Source organism: Coffea arabica, chromosome 6e, assembly GCF_036785885.1.
Source record: "Coffea arabica cultivar ET-39 chromosome 6e, Coffea Arabica ET-39 HiFi, whole genome shotgun sequence".
Classification (NCBI taxonomy): Eukaryota; Viridiplantae; Streptophyta; class Magnoliopsida; order Gentianales; family Rubiaceae; genus Coffea; species Coffea arabica.
In genome coordinates, this window is record NC_092321.1 from 27,008,859 (window position 1) to 27,023,105 (window position 14,247).

General features: G+C 36.0%; 1 protein-coding gene across 1 annotated transcript; it reads right to left on the minus strand.

The window, feature by feature from the left end:
• Positions 1–3,845: 3,845 nt before the first annotated feature.
• Positions 3,846–6,974, minus strand: LOC140009608 (L-type lectin-domain containing receptor kinase S.6-like). The gene is made up of 2 exons (XM_072055692.1): positions 5,769–6,974; positions 3,846–5,686 (listed from the first exon to the last, which is right to left on the minus strand). Exon 2 carries the CDS (start codon positions 5,595–5,597, stop codon positions 4,503–4,505), a length of 1,095 nt encoding a protein of 364 aa, XP_071911793.1. The 5' UTR covers positions 5,598–5,686; positions 5,769–6,974; the 3' UTR covers positions 3,846–4,502.
• Positions 6,975–14,247: the final 7,273 nt, after the last annotated feature.

Consider the following 14,247-nt stretch of genomic DNA (forward strand, 5'->3'; position numbering starts at 1 on the left):
GAAGTTGTTTATCAATTTGAATTCCTTTGAACCTTAACTTATGTAAGATCATTTGGAGTTCAAGAGTTTGAACTACCACTGATTTGTCATTCAACATTTGAAATTTGAAATAGGTGCTTGCAACATATTTCTTTGCACTTGCTTTTTTAATATCATATATTTTATGCACAACTCTCCAAATTTTTTTAGTAGAAGGATAGGAGTTCTGATAAAAATCACAAAACTCATCAAAAAGACAATTTGATAAATAGTCTTGTAATGGAATTCATAGTTTTCCTATTTCTTGATTTTTTTTTCATGAGTTTTTTCTTTTCTCATCATTCTTCTTATTGGTTGAGACTTTCTTGGGATTTTCTCCATTACAATGTACATCATCTTCATCAAATTAAGATAGAAGAGAACTTTTCTCCTCCACCATTTTGATGTGAATCACCTTAAAATTATTGTTCAGCTAGACAAGAGGTTAAATATTAAATAGAAAAAGTTAGACAATAACAATATAATATTACACAAGTGTGAAGGATTGAGGCATAGATATCTTGCTCTTTTGAGGTGATTCAAACCTCTATGGAAGAATTTACTCTAGTGTTAAAGGTTCTCTAGTTTTCACCTCGAGAATATAACAGTCCAACCACACTTGTCGCCACTCTCTTTAATCTGCATAACTAAGAAAGTATATCCATACAAGTACCTACTTTTTCTTGCCTAACTATGAAATAGAAAATAATAGAATAGTTTTCTCTTATGAATTGTACCTATCATAACATATTTGTAGTAATAGTTTTTCTATTTCAGCTATACATATTCATTGGCAATGAAAAGTTAGCTAAACATAACTTGCACTACTAATACACTAAATAAATGCTAAAAATTATTAGCTATTCTAATTGTATTCCAATTAGAATTTTAGGTTCCAAAACTTATTGAAATTAAAAACTCATAATCTTATATAATAAAACCTCAAAGAAAGAAATCATTTAAACACCAATAAAACTAAAAAAATCATTACCAATTTGTTCTATGTAACGTATATAACTTACACATTTAATTGAAAATTTGACTATGTTATTAAAATACTATATGTGAATGCTAACCCAATCCATATGGTAAGGATAGATTAGCAATTTTGACTATTATAGATAAAAACTAATATTGTAGGGTCTGAGTTTCTTTCTTTGAATTCCCATACTTGAAATAATGATAATCTAATATCATGTTTATGATGTTAGGTTATTAGCTTTACAATTTTCTCTTTTTTTGTGAAGGAGTTGGTAGCTTTGTTAAACTTGTAATTTTTTTAGGGTGAAGGGATGCTATTTTGAACATTTGTTTATTCTGGATCTATGAGAAATGGTGGTTTGGTGATGGTTTAGTCCTATTAATATGAACTTACGATGAGATAGTGAGACTTATAGTCGATTCCCAACCGTCAATTATCAAAATATGATATTTTTTCTTTCTTGAGTGAGATACGTAAAGATTCCAAATCAACATGACTAGGTATTGTATAACCACGGATCAATTATGGTTTAAAGTACACTAGTAAGACTGGTTTAGATAATAGAATTCTTCCACAAACCAATTACTATATTCACGATATGTTAATTCTCCCTCCGTCTCCAATTTGATATGTAGTAAAAGGTTCAAAATGGAAATGTCTTTCTAACTAGAATTTTTTTCCTATCAGAATGGATGAGAAACTATCTATCATTCTAGTGTTAGATACTTGAAGTTAGAATGAAATGTGTTTTTCATTTCTAACATTTGATATAATCATATTGAGAAAGTCAAATAGAATGAAAATTTATTATGTTGACTTAGCTACTCTAAATATGACATAAAACATTTCTTCTTTCATTTTGTTCGGCACTAGCGTCCTAGGCTAAATTGGTAGTTTTTTTGTGAGTTTGATTTGCAACTACACAACCAAACAAGAGTTGATTTAGAGATATATGACTTAATAATAAAAAATAACTTTTTAATAACATAAGATTATAATAGTTTATTACTAATTTAGCCAAACTGAATGCTCAAATTGTATACGTGTCAATTATTATGTTTTCGTGATTCATTTCTATTTATAAATAAAAAAGTATTCTTGTGACTTAGCAGATGAACTAGTAGTGTTTTTCTTCTTCTTTTTTGAATACATATTGACAAATGTCATCACATAATCCAATTTTGTAAACTAAAAGATGTTAACAAAGAGAAAAGATGTCAATATTTAATAGAATTAAAATTATTTATGACTAAAAAATGAGAAACATTATTAACTTACAAAATAACGTAACTTGACACGTATATAAAAGGTAGAGATGTATGGAAGAGAAAATTTGACCCCTATGGTTTAGGCATATCTTACTATAATTTAGGTGTTTCTTGAACAGAGTAGGATTGAGTTCTCCCTATATTTGGGTGGGGATGGGATTCCTGAAAAATGTTAGAATAGGTTTTTAAGGAAAAAAAAGGCCTTTCCAACAAAAAAGTGACATACCATCAAGGTTTGTAAAATCGGGATCCTACGTAGGATCGATTTTAGTTTCACAGGATCGGATCGTAGAATCGTAAGATCCTACCAAAAGCTCTTAATTGCAATTAAAGGTTGCAATTCTTTGATAAATTACAAATATACCACAAATATTTTCATTTATTTGCAAAATGGAGCTTCGTATTTCACAAATTTACAAAAAAATGTAGGATCGTACGATCCTACCGATCCTACGATCCTACAATCCTACACGATCCTGCACGATCCTACACGATCCTGCTACGATTCTATGCGATCCTGCAAAAATTAATATGATTTGCGACTCTGCATCCGATCCGGATCGATTTTGGTTATCCGGATCGTAGGATCGTACGATCCTACGATCCGGATCGCGATTTTGACAACTATGCATACCATACATTGGAAAAGAATCTATAAGTTGGAAAAGCCTTTCCATTTCAGGCTTTTTCAGCATACCAAACAAGGGAATACCAAACATGGCTATCTAATGGAAATTATAATCTTAAAAAGATGACAAACACAAGATGACTTTTATCTTGACACGAATCAATCAGAAATTAGTAACCCAACCTAAATGAGCCATAGTTCTTTGTTATATTGCATCATTATTTTTTATAGTTTCTTAAATCAAATTGTACACTTTTCAAGTAAAATTTTCTTGACTAGAATAACTATATGATGTTTCCGTCTTTACTCCATCTTAAGTGTACTTTGGAGCCATAGTTTTTTTTCCTCTTTACCCTCCCACCTTCCCCTTTCCATCAAACAGTCAGATTTTTTTTTCACCCTTCCTCCATTACCATAACTCTTTATTCTTGATATACTTAGGAGCCATAGTTCTTTATTAATATATATATTCTCAAATTTAAAATATTTTTGACTAAAGCATGGGGTAAATGAGCCGAAATAAATTCGAATAGTGCCATACTTGAGTTTGATTAATCTAAAAATGACACTACTTGAATTCGAGTTTGACGAGCTCCCAATAATAAGTCCAACCTAGAGTTGATTGTATTTTAAAAGAGCTCTAGTTTGACTCATATAAGTTCAAGACTAGAGTAATTGTTAACACCTTTCAATCCCATCGCCAATTTAGTGTTAATTGCAATACTTTCTTGAACTATTAACTATTATACTCTCTTCAACAGTTAATTTTAATACTTTAATATTGTACTGATCAAGGTTGAAGAATTAAGGAATTGAGGGAGATAAAAGGAGAGGAAAGAGAAGAACCATCGGGGAAGAAGAGAACAGAGCAAAAAGGATAGGGAAGCTAGAGTTCAGAGTAGAATTGATTATTTGGGAGAGAATATTACAATTCACATGCAAGCTGATCTTCATTACATCCCAAATTTTCTATATATAGATTCAACTTACAAAGAAGTTACACGTAACTCACATTTCTCTTACAACTAATTGGTCTAATTATCAGATTGGGTCATAACAATGCCTCCCCGTTAAACATCCTAGTCTCTAGGATTGAACTCTGAAAAGTCTAAACTAGAAACAAATTGATCCCCTTGAACACGAGTCTAGTGAATGCAAAGTTGATCGTGAGTCTTAGCTTCAAGGCAAAAACATGGTAACTATGCTCTCATCTTCCATTATCTGAGTTAATTCACCACCACCTGGATCCCATGCAAAATGTGATTTGCAAGCTCTGTAGCGCTGGAATTTTCCAATTGGAATAATAGCAACTGTCCAAATCATTTTCAGCCCAAAAACTTCACCCAAGTCGTCATGCCTCTATTTAATTCTATACTGGGCCAACTTTAAGACAGAATTATGCAATAGAATCAGCACTTGGGTGACTTAAAAGCTGTCATTTGTCATCATCAAGTCCCGGTCCCAATTAATGATCAAGATTATGTCGTCTTCAATAGGCCTCTTACCCAATGCAACCTCTAATATCATGACAACAAGGCAAGAAAGATCACTTTCTAGATTTGTAAGAGTAGAGAAGGCACACTCAGCAACCATATTTTCCCTTGTTCTAGCTAGTATAGTGACATTTTTTTGTTCTGGAACTAAGTTCATAAACTCCTACTGGAATAAAATCTCCAATCTCAATACTGGACTGAGCATAAAGCATCATATGACCTGACTCAACATCTTTGTGCATTGTCTGGTTTATGCACTGTAAATGCAGAGTTACAAGAGTAGAGTTTCCTTGACCATTACTTCTATCTTCCATGAACCCCTTTACACTAAATTCAATCTTAGCAAGGGACAAATAAGCTAGCACTCCCATCCTCTGTAATTTGGCTAGACCATCTTCACTATGCCATTTCTTAGTAATCTGCTCATCATTGTGCAGCATACAACTATAGTCCCATCTTCGTAGGTGACTAAAAACTAAACCCAAATACCTTGGAACAACTCTTGAGCAATCCTCCTCTTCAGGTATGACTAGTAATATTTTGGAGAATCTAGACCATAACATCTTGAATAGCCCATAACTGGGATTACAAGCATTATCTCCAACCCTCATTAACTTCTGCAGATTCGTCAAAATTTCAGCCTGGATTTTCCCTAAATCTTGATACTCAATCCAACTAATCATCTCTATCTCTGGCTTGAGATCAATTCCTCGTGAGTCAGTATCAATGAAAGCCAAGCATTTAATCTTTCTTATATCAACAGCAGCATGATTTCCATAAATGTCATCAAACAAGAAAGTGAGCCTTATATCAACCTTAGTTTTACTCAATAGATCATGAAAATCAGAGACATCATCAAGAAGACCCAAACAATCCTCATTCATGCTTAACGAACCTCTATAAGAACTGATGGAAGATGCAAGTTCATCAAGAACATGATGCAGTAACTTTGAATGATGAATCAAGATATGGAGTTTATCATTAAAATCCTCACTCAATTCAATATGACTCGTTTCCATTACAGAATCAGAATGATTCTTGCCTTCACTTGGTTCAAGGAAAAGCTCATACCTATTAGTTTCATCATCATCAGAACAATGTTTGGATTCATCTTGGAATTTTGCAACTCCCAAATAAAAAATCCCATTTGGCTTGATCAACTTTGTCTCCAACGAAACATTAGCCTGCAAATTGTGTGTATAAATCATTCCATCATTGCCTTCATTGTTGTAATCGGTTTCAACAGTCACTTGATTCGCATTAGGATCCCAGTTCTCAACTATCCCCAAAATAGAACCTGTAACTCCAACATAAGAAGAACATTCATCCTCTGCACTTCTTGAAGGGGAGAAGACTTCAAAGCTACAATCTATTTTTACCTCTTGATACCCAGGATTCAAGGTTATTCCTTCAGTAAGAAACATGGGATGGTTATTCCTCTTGAAAGATTTCATTCTCTCCATCCCCTATTCCCACCTCTTTGGTATCCTCCACTGGAGGTTCATCCAGATTTTTCAAGATTCCATCGTCCTCAATGAAGGGCATTTCAACAATACTATTTTCCTCCATATTCAATTGCTCATCCATTTTCACGGTCTCAAGTTCGAGAAGTTGATTCTTGAATTCTAATTCTCTTTCATTGCTCAACGTTAAATGTTCCAACTCCTCTTGAACTGAAATGGATGAAGAAGGAAGCTTTGAACTTTCACCAAACAGGTGGTGTTCTTCAATTGCAAAACCATAGTCACCTTCCAAATATTCTTCCATTTCACCATGGAGGACTTCAAACTCGTCTGTTTCTACCTTTGCCAAATGTGCATTAGTCCACTTCTTGATTGGGGTAGATGTTGAAAGAGGGACCTCCTCGGAATTTGATTCCTCTGTTTCTTCAAGAATTTGATTCGTGAAATTTCCTTCCATCCGTTTGGCTTGATTAGACACAGTTGAAAGCCACTCATTTTCATCCAAAATTGGATAATCCTCTCTTAATCGCCCCTCTCTAATTAGGGTTCTTAGGAATTCATTAAATGTAGTTGCAAATGAAATCATCCTACTCCTTAACTCCGAATCGATCTTGTCTGGCCTAGATTTGCATTCTGCTGCATTTACCTCCATTAAATTGTGAAACTCAGATTCTTGTGCCCCCATTTGATTAAGCAAGAATCAATTTGAAAAGAAGGAAAAGAGAGAAAATAAAGGAAATAAAAGAAGAATGCAGATTAATAGAAGAGTTGAAGGAAAAGAAGAGACAAGGAAGAGCAGAAATGAGAGAGGAACAGAGAGAAGATTCGAAAAAAGAATGATATCTTTGAGGTAATCGAAACTTGCAATCCGAGGACCGCAAGCTCTGATACCAATTGTAATGATCAAGGCTGAAGAATTAAGGAATTGAGGAAGATAAAAGGAGAGGAAAAAGAAGAACCATCGGGGAAGAAGAGAACAGAGCAGAAAGGATAGGGAAGATAGAGTTCAGAGTAGAATTGATTATTTGGGAGAGAAGATTACAATTCACATTCAAGCTGATCTTCATTGCATCCCAAATTTTCTATATATAGATTCAGCTTATAAAGTAGTTACACGTAACTCACATTCCTCTTACAACTAATTGGTCTAATTATCAGATTGGGTCATAAAAAATATCTTATTTGTTCAATAAATGATGGATTGTTCAATTAAGCTGAGGATTACTGATTCTTCTATTATTTTAGTAAGAAAAGCTTTAAAATTTGTAATCTAAAAATATCCTTATCCATCTAGAGCTATTTATGTTTTTAAATTCAAAGATAACTCTTGAACTCTTTTGGTTCTCAGCTAATTAGAGCAATGTCCTACAAGTTGATATTGCAACTCTCACTAAATTGTGAAAATTGATAAAGTAGGGCTACAAATTGAAAGTCAGTAATAGTTTGAGGATACAAATTACAAGCCAAAATTTTCTACTGCTAGTGTTTAGAGTTCTTTGAGGGTTTCTCTTCTTTCACCCTAAATCCTCTCTCTAAAACACACACAAACGACACATCCTCTCCGACAGCATGACTACTCAGACTCAGGAAGAACTCTTGACTGCTCATCTCGTGCAAGAAAAATCAATGTAATCCTTATCACTCTTATATCTATCATTTTTTTGGCATAAATTTTTACTATCTATAATTTTTCTTAAAGGAAACTAGTTATCTATTTGCTCGTTCAGTTGCACAAAAATTCATTATTTTTAGTTCAATGTATCTTTTGGTTTATGTATGTGTTTGTGTGTGTGTGTGTTTTGCCAGATTGATCAATGAAAGTTGAGGTATAGTTATATTTAGAAGATAAATTTGTGTTAGTATTGGGGTTTAAGTGATTCTGTGGTTTCGTATATTTTGATGGAAACTGATCAATTTTGATGAAAGGAATTGGGATATGAACAAGAATGAACACTTTTATATTCAATTAGAATGCAAAGATATAGCCTCTCTTGGTATTTTGTGGCTACTGATTGAATAGGATGTATACTTCAAATCCAAAAAATGTGTTGAAAATGAAGGCTGGTTAATGAATAATGCTGGAGTCAAGTTTTTAAATTATTTTTTGAACAAGCGATTGTAAAAAGACTATTAGGCAAAAATATGCAATCTTTTGAATGGAAAGAAAAAATATTTTCAATTGTGTGCATGTGGAACTGCACGAGGAGCTTCCATGAAACCATTGCAATTGACTAAAATGAAATTACCTTTTTGAAAACTGATTATGGAATTGCCATTGGCTTCATAAAAAACCTGTTGATCATAACTCCTTGTTGTTGCAGGTAGAAATGAAGGAGTATTTCTAAAGTAACAATTATGTAATTTGGATGATTGTTTTGAGAGGAATGCAACTATCCATAATGAACAATTCATGATGTATTTTTCATATCCTCCGTTACTCATAAAAGTATGGTATACTTGGCAATAATTAGTTAAGAAGTACTTTTCTTTTGTTAACATTGGCTTGCAATTTAGTAGTTTAATAACTTTTTAGAGTGATTGATCAAAGGGTTGTCCTAATTTTAGTTGTGTAGCACACTATGGTGACATACTACAGTCACTGACTTATAGGTAAAATAATACTTTAAGGTTAATAATCAATCTAGCCAAGGCTTGCAGTTTTTAAGATATTGTTGTCTACAAGTATCTCGCATGTACCTAAATGATGTAAAATACATAATTTATTGATAGGCAATGATGCCTGGTATCATTAAGTCGATTTAGTTCCGGTTCTGTCTCATGTTTATTGAAAAAAAATTTTTTGCTACTAAAGATTTGAAGTGATGGTTCGATACTTCATTTAATGCATCTCCAACTTGGTGGAGATTACCTGCTACAATGTCTTTAGCAGATGTCACTTTGTAGTTCACTGGCCCATTTGAGCAATAGAGTTTGTCCCTTGATAGTAGTTTTAGGTTATGTGACTAGGTGAAATAAAAATAATGGGTACTAGATTTATGTCAATTTATAGATGCAACTTATAAGTGTCAATAACAGACTTCATTCAGGGCTGCATTAAACTCCTTCAAATTTAACAAACAACTGGATTCTTGGTCCCTGAAACCCAATTAATAATTCAGTGTCTTTGATGCACTCCTCCCTTCTTTTATTGTATGGTTGTGATTCTGCAGTATCGTGTTGTCAATAGAAATACAAGAGACTGGCCAAGATCTTTTCAATGTGGTTAATCTGCCATTCAAATTCTTCCATTCCTGTCTTGTTGTTGGCTAAAATCTTACTTCTCCTAACATCTCCCCTTGTTTATTAAGTTACACCATACCTAAAATAAAGTCAATTGTTGGCATTTGATTGAATAGCTCTGCAATATTCCTGACATAATTTAATAACTATGCTCTTTTATAGCCTGAGGAACCTGTGGTTGAGGACGATAATGATGAGGATGAAGAAGATGATGATGTTGAAGGTACTTTGCACATTCTGTAAGATATAAGACCTTTTGCACTAATTTTGACCCTTTTTGTGAAAACTTGATCCCTTTGTTGTAGCCTCTATATTTTTCAATTTGCTTAGGATGCCTCTTATATAGACTATTCTATTGAAGAAATACAATTATTGAAAGATATTTACTTGTAAAAGTTTTCTCATGAATCTTAACTGCAATGTCCAGTTGGTGCAATAAATTTGATTATTGGTAATAAAATTGTTTTTATATTAATGAATGAATTGTTTGTAGTGTAAAATTCAGCAACCTTCTGTGAAATTTGCATATGTAAAAGAATATTTTTTTTTCTGATTCAAAAGGTTATGCTGAATGGTCTAGATCTTTTTGTAAGAGATGTTACAACCCCTTGGCCCCGCTTTTATGTAAGTTCGTTGTAATTGAACATTATTTTTATGATGTAAGAAAAATATGTTTTACCTGTGAGAACCCGTATTTTCCCTTAATATTTTTCCTAGGGTTTTTCCTCTTTAATGGCATGTTTTCTGCATTTTCTGGCTTAGGAAAATTTTCTTGGTGGATTTTATGCGTTATTATAGTTTTTAGATGATTTTTCTAGCATTGGGTAGTTTTTGAAAAATTACGGATATATAATGGACGTGGGCCCCACTAGTGCGAAAAGTTCGGAAAAATTCGGCCAAAAAGGTTAAGTTTCGGATACTATGTAAAATTTATCGGGTGTTAAGAGATAAGTAGAGGAGGTGAAGTGATTGATGTGAGAGGTAACAAAAGGATAGAAATGCATTTATGAAGTGCCAAGTGTCACTATGTCATTGGTTGGACTTTATGGGACACTATTCACCTTTTTGACTTTTTCCCATTAAGTTAAATATCTCAAAAAAATCAATGAAATTCACTCTTTTCTTCTCCTCCATGGCCGGAATCTCTTGAGCAAAGAAGAAAGAAACTCTTCACCATTTTAGCTTCCATTTAGTTCAATCTTCCAAAAACAATTGCCTAAACTAGTTTCTACTCCATAAAATCCCTCCATTAGGTGCTAGTAAGTTGTTTGGTGAAGTTTTTAAGGAAGCTAAGGTGTTCTACAACTCCCTCTCCCTTGTTTACTTGGTAAGTGGTGATTGAATATCCTCCTACACTTAATGATGTTTAATTTGTGCTTAGTGGTGGCTAAAGTGTTGAAATTTGTGATTTATTTCTTGGTTTGAGATGAATTGGTGAAGTTTTTATTTTTTTGAGGAATTTTCTGGTTTAATGTGATCATGGTGTTGTGGTTATTTATGATGGTTGGTAATGAGGGGTAATGACTCTAGTAGGTGTAAATGATTGGTAATTGCAACCAATTTTGGGTTTGGAAGGAATTTGAGAAAGTTAGGGTTTTATATCCCCAATTCTGTCCGATTTTGTATCATATGGTTAGAGGCCGAATTGGCCTTTGCTTAAAACATGAAAGTTGTAGGTATTGATGTGTTTGAGGTGCCTGTAAAATTTCAGGTCATTTGTAATAGTGTAGCGTGAGATATGTCGATTTTACTGTTGCTGTTCTGGGTTGATCAGAATGTGCGAACTGCGATTGAAATCCTCTGTTTTGACTGGAATTTCTTTGGATTTGGATGTTAGTGTCTTCTGATGAAATTTAGCTTGATGTCTTAGCTACCGCATGCCTTTGGAATCAATGCATTTGGACCTGTATAGACTGAGTTGGACTGATTACAGCATAGTGTGATTTGTAAACCTGCAATTACGGTTCTGGTTTGGTATTCTACATTTTTGACCTAGTTGTGCTAGGATTTGGACTGAGTGGCCTTCTACATTGTGGTAGCCCTGTCTTTTAGCTTCGAGTAGGTAGGTCTTACACCCTCATCCGATAAGCGTAGAGTATTTTGTGCCATTACCGCAAAAGGAGGACGAAAACTGTTTTCTTGTTAAGGTCACGTGAGTGCCTTGCTGGAATTTCTGGTTATCTATGCTACTTGTTTATGCATATGAAACCCTATTGGGGTTGTGATTGGCAAGGCTTTATGACTCGTTATCGAGTCTCATGGTATTTGTTTACGTGTTTTAGGGCGTGACGTTAGTGCACGACGTACTTTGGACGACGGTGCATGAAACCTCACCTACGTGAGTGGTGAGTATACTACTCACTTGAATGTTACAATGTGGCTTTGCTATATGTGATTTTGATGCCTTGCAGGCTTATTTGGCTATTGGAATTGATTGAGGTGAGGGTGTACTTGACCGCCCTCACCCCTTGTGATACCGTTAATGACTGTTTACCGCTTCACTGATATACTGCACTTGCTATATGAGATATTGAATTCACTTCATGAAAAACTGATTTGGTGTCGTTTGGACGAGTATCCAACGGCCTTACTGTACTACTGAGCTCAACCCCGTTGGTAGTCAATTGAATCGAGCCGGCGAGGGCTTGGTCGTGAAAATTGACATGCCACGGGGACTGTACTGGGGAATCTTGTAGTAATGAGACTCTTGATTCCGGTAAACTCGAGTATTACCAAAAGCTACTGATTGGAGTGCGGGCTCGGTTGGGGTATGTTTGGTGGAAGGGATGGGAGTGAAGTGGGTTCTACGGTTGGTACTCATAAACGTTGACGGAGAGTCAATGAGATTGGATCAAGAATGTAAGCGTGGAAATGGGCTCTTGAGAGCCGTCCGTATCCTTTTACCGATTTGTTTTGCTTCCTATTTGGATACTTGAAATGAACGGTTATGCTTAAGTGATCTTTGTTGCTTATGTGATAGTTGCTCACTGAGCTTTAGCTCACTTTGTTCCATTTGTTTTCCTTACAGCAAAATGATCATTTTTGGAAGATCATACTTGTTGGTTGCCAAATTGAGCCATGTATATGTCTATTTTGAATAGCTCTTTGCATGAAACCCTAATGTGTATTGGGTTCATCTTTTGATTGGCAAACCGAACATGTGTATCCATGATGAATAGCTTTTGGCATGCCAAATTGGTTGTAAATGTTGAATTGCAATGTATGAATGGTTGGTGGGATTTCGGATTCTACTATTCCAGGCACTATTCATCGTTTTCATTTTTTTTTTCTTTTGTTATTTTGATACTTGTGGCTTGTCCGAGCGCGCTTTCACTTTCCCGAAACGTTCTAGATCGCGTGTAACTGCTCGTTAGTCCTGGCGAGAGCTGGGCAGGCACCCCACTAACCCCTTTGGTTCGCCCTAGGGGAAAGTGGGGCTGTTACAAGTGGTATCAGAGCCACTTCGCGTGGTCTCTGCGCGGTGCGAGCTTGGGGCCAAGGGATGTTATGGTCCTGCTTTTGGTGAAAGTGTTTACAGGTATAAGTGCTCTTTTGAGCGTAAGCTATGAACTGTGCATGTCATTAGTGTAAGGATCATTAACATGGGACATGAGGAAGTTAAGTATGTATGTCGGGTAGGAATCTTTAATAAGGATGATTTACGCTTGGGACCGGCCGACTCGAGTTGTGAATTTTCTTGGATGGGATTCTTGGGCCCGGATACGAACGAAATAAGAGCGCCTAGGTTAGAGGATTTGGGCAATTGTGGGACATACGTGATAGGCCTTAGGGATACATTATTCTCTTTAAGATGAATGATATATTTTAAGTTGAAATGTCAGTTAACTAACGAATTAATGTTTGTAAGTATGGATCCGGGCAGTTCTAGCGGCATGGGACCGGGACCGAGACCTCCGAGTGTGAGGGGCCCAGAGGACCGGGTGCTGCGTAAGCGGGCGATCCGCTATCGGAGGAGGCTTGGGGAGCCTTATAGTTTGGATTCCCCTTTTGGACAGGTGTCGCGCCGACCCTGTGAGTGCTGGTATACCTATGGCTATCCTGACGAGGTTGTTTTAGCGATGGATGACGAGCGTTATCACCTAGGCAGGACAGTTGAGACTTTGAGGGCGCAGCTGGAGGAGGCTAGAGAGTTTAGCCGTTGGCAGGCGTTGCGCGTTAGGGACCTGGAGCGGGATCTTCGACACACACACCAGCACCTCTTCGCTATGAGGATGCAGCTTAGGGAGAGGGCCCGGAGTATTACGTTTGACTGTGGGGTTTTACTAGACATGGCCGCGGAGGCACCACCACGAGCTACTAGTCCAGAGCAGTTAGGCGAGATAGATACTTTAGGTTCCGTTGGGAACCGGGGCCCTAGGGGAGGTGATTAGGGTTGCTTTTGTATTATGAGTAGCTGGTAGATTACTTTTGCTAGGACTGGCATGGCTAATTTCTTTGGTTATTTGGTGGACTGACTAGCTTTTTGGAGCCGGAGTGCTCGTGTGCATAATGGGTTTTGTACCGACTGGAGGTCGGGTACTTTGTATATCTTTTGGTGTGGTTTTGTAAATAAATGTATATATTCGAGTCGTATCTTTTGGTACCTACGCTTTTGCGTGCTTTTCGTGTATTTATTTTGTGTTTTTATTTTGTTTCTAGTTGGAGTATTACGCACACGATAGGTGTGGATCTATAGACTTTTGCACCACCTGATTGGTAAGTGTTGGAATTTGCTCTACTTGAACTACTTGGGACTGACCTCGAACTACCTGAGATTGATCTTGAGCTGCCTGAGACTGACTAGACTGAACTTCCTTGAGACGTGACCCTGTTAGGCGAGTGTGTTCATACGTACTCTTAATGGACCTAATTTCACTGAATATATGGTATGTGACCTGTAGGTGGACTTGAATTTTATGACTATTTACGAATGTGAATTGCTGGACAGAGGTTAGGCCAATGTGTTCTTACCTGTACTCATGATCCTTGAACTTGAACTTGTACTCTTATTTGTGTTCATGCTCCCTGAACTTGTAATATTTGACCCTACTCTTGAACTTCTTCGTACTCATGTGGGTGTAGACCGGCTACTACTTTTCTGTAGCGGTTGAACTGAACCTCTCTGGTGGGGCATTGCCTGTTGTGTTGTCCAGCA

Coding starts and splice junctions, on each gene's coding strand:
- LOC140009608 (XM_072055692.1), bottom strand. CDS start 5,597: ATGATTTATACACACAATTTGCAGGCTAATGTTTCGTTGGAGACAAAG.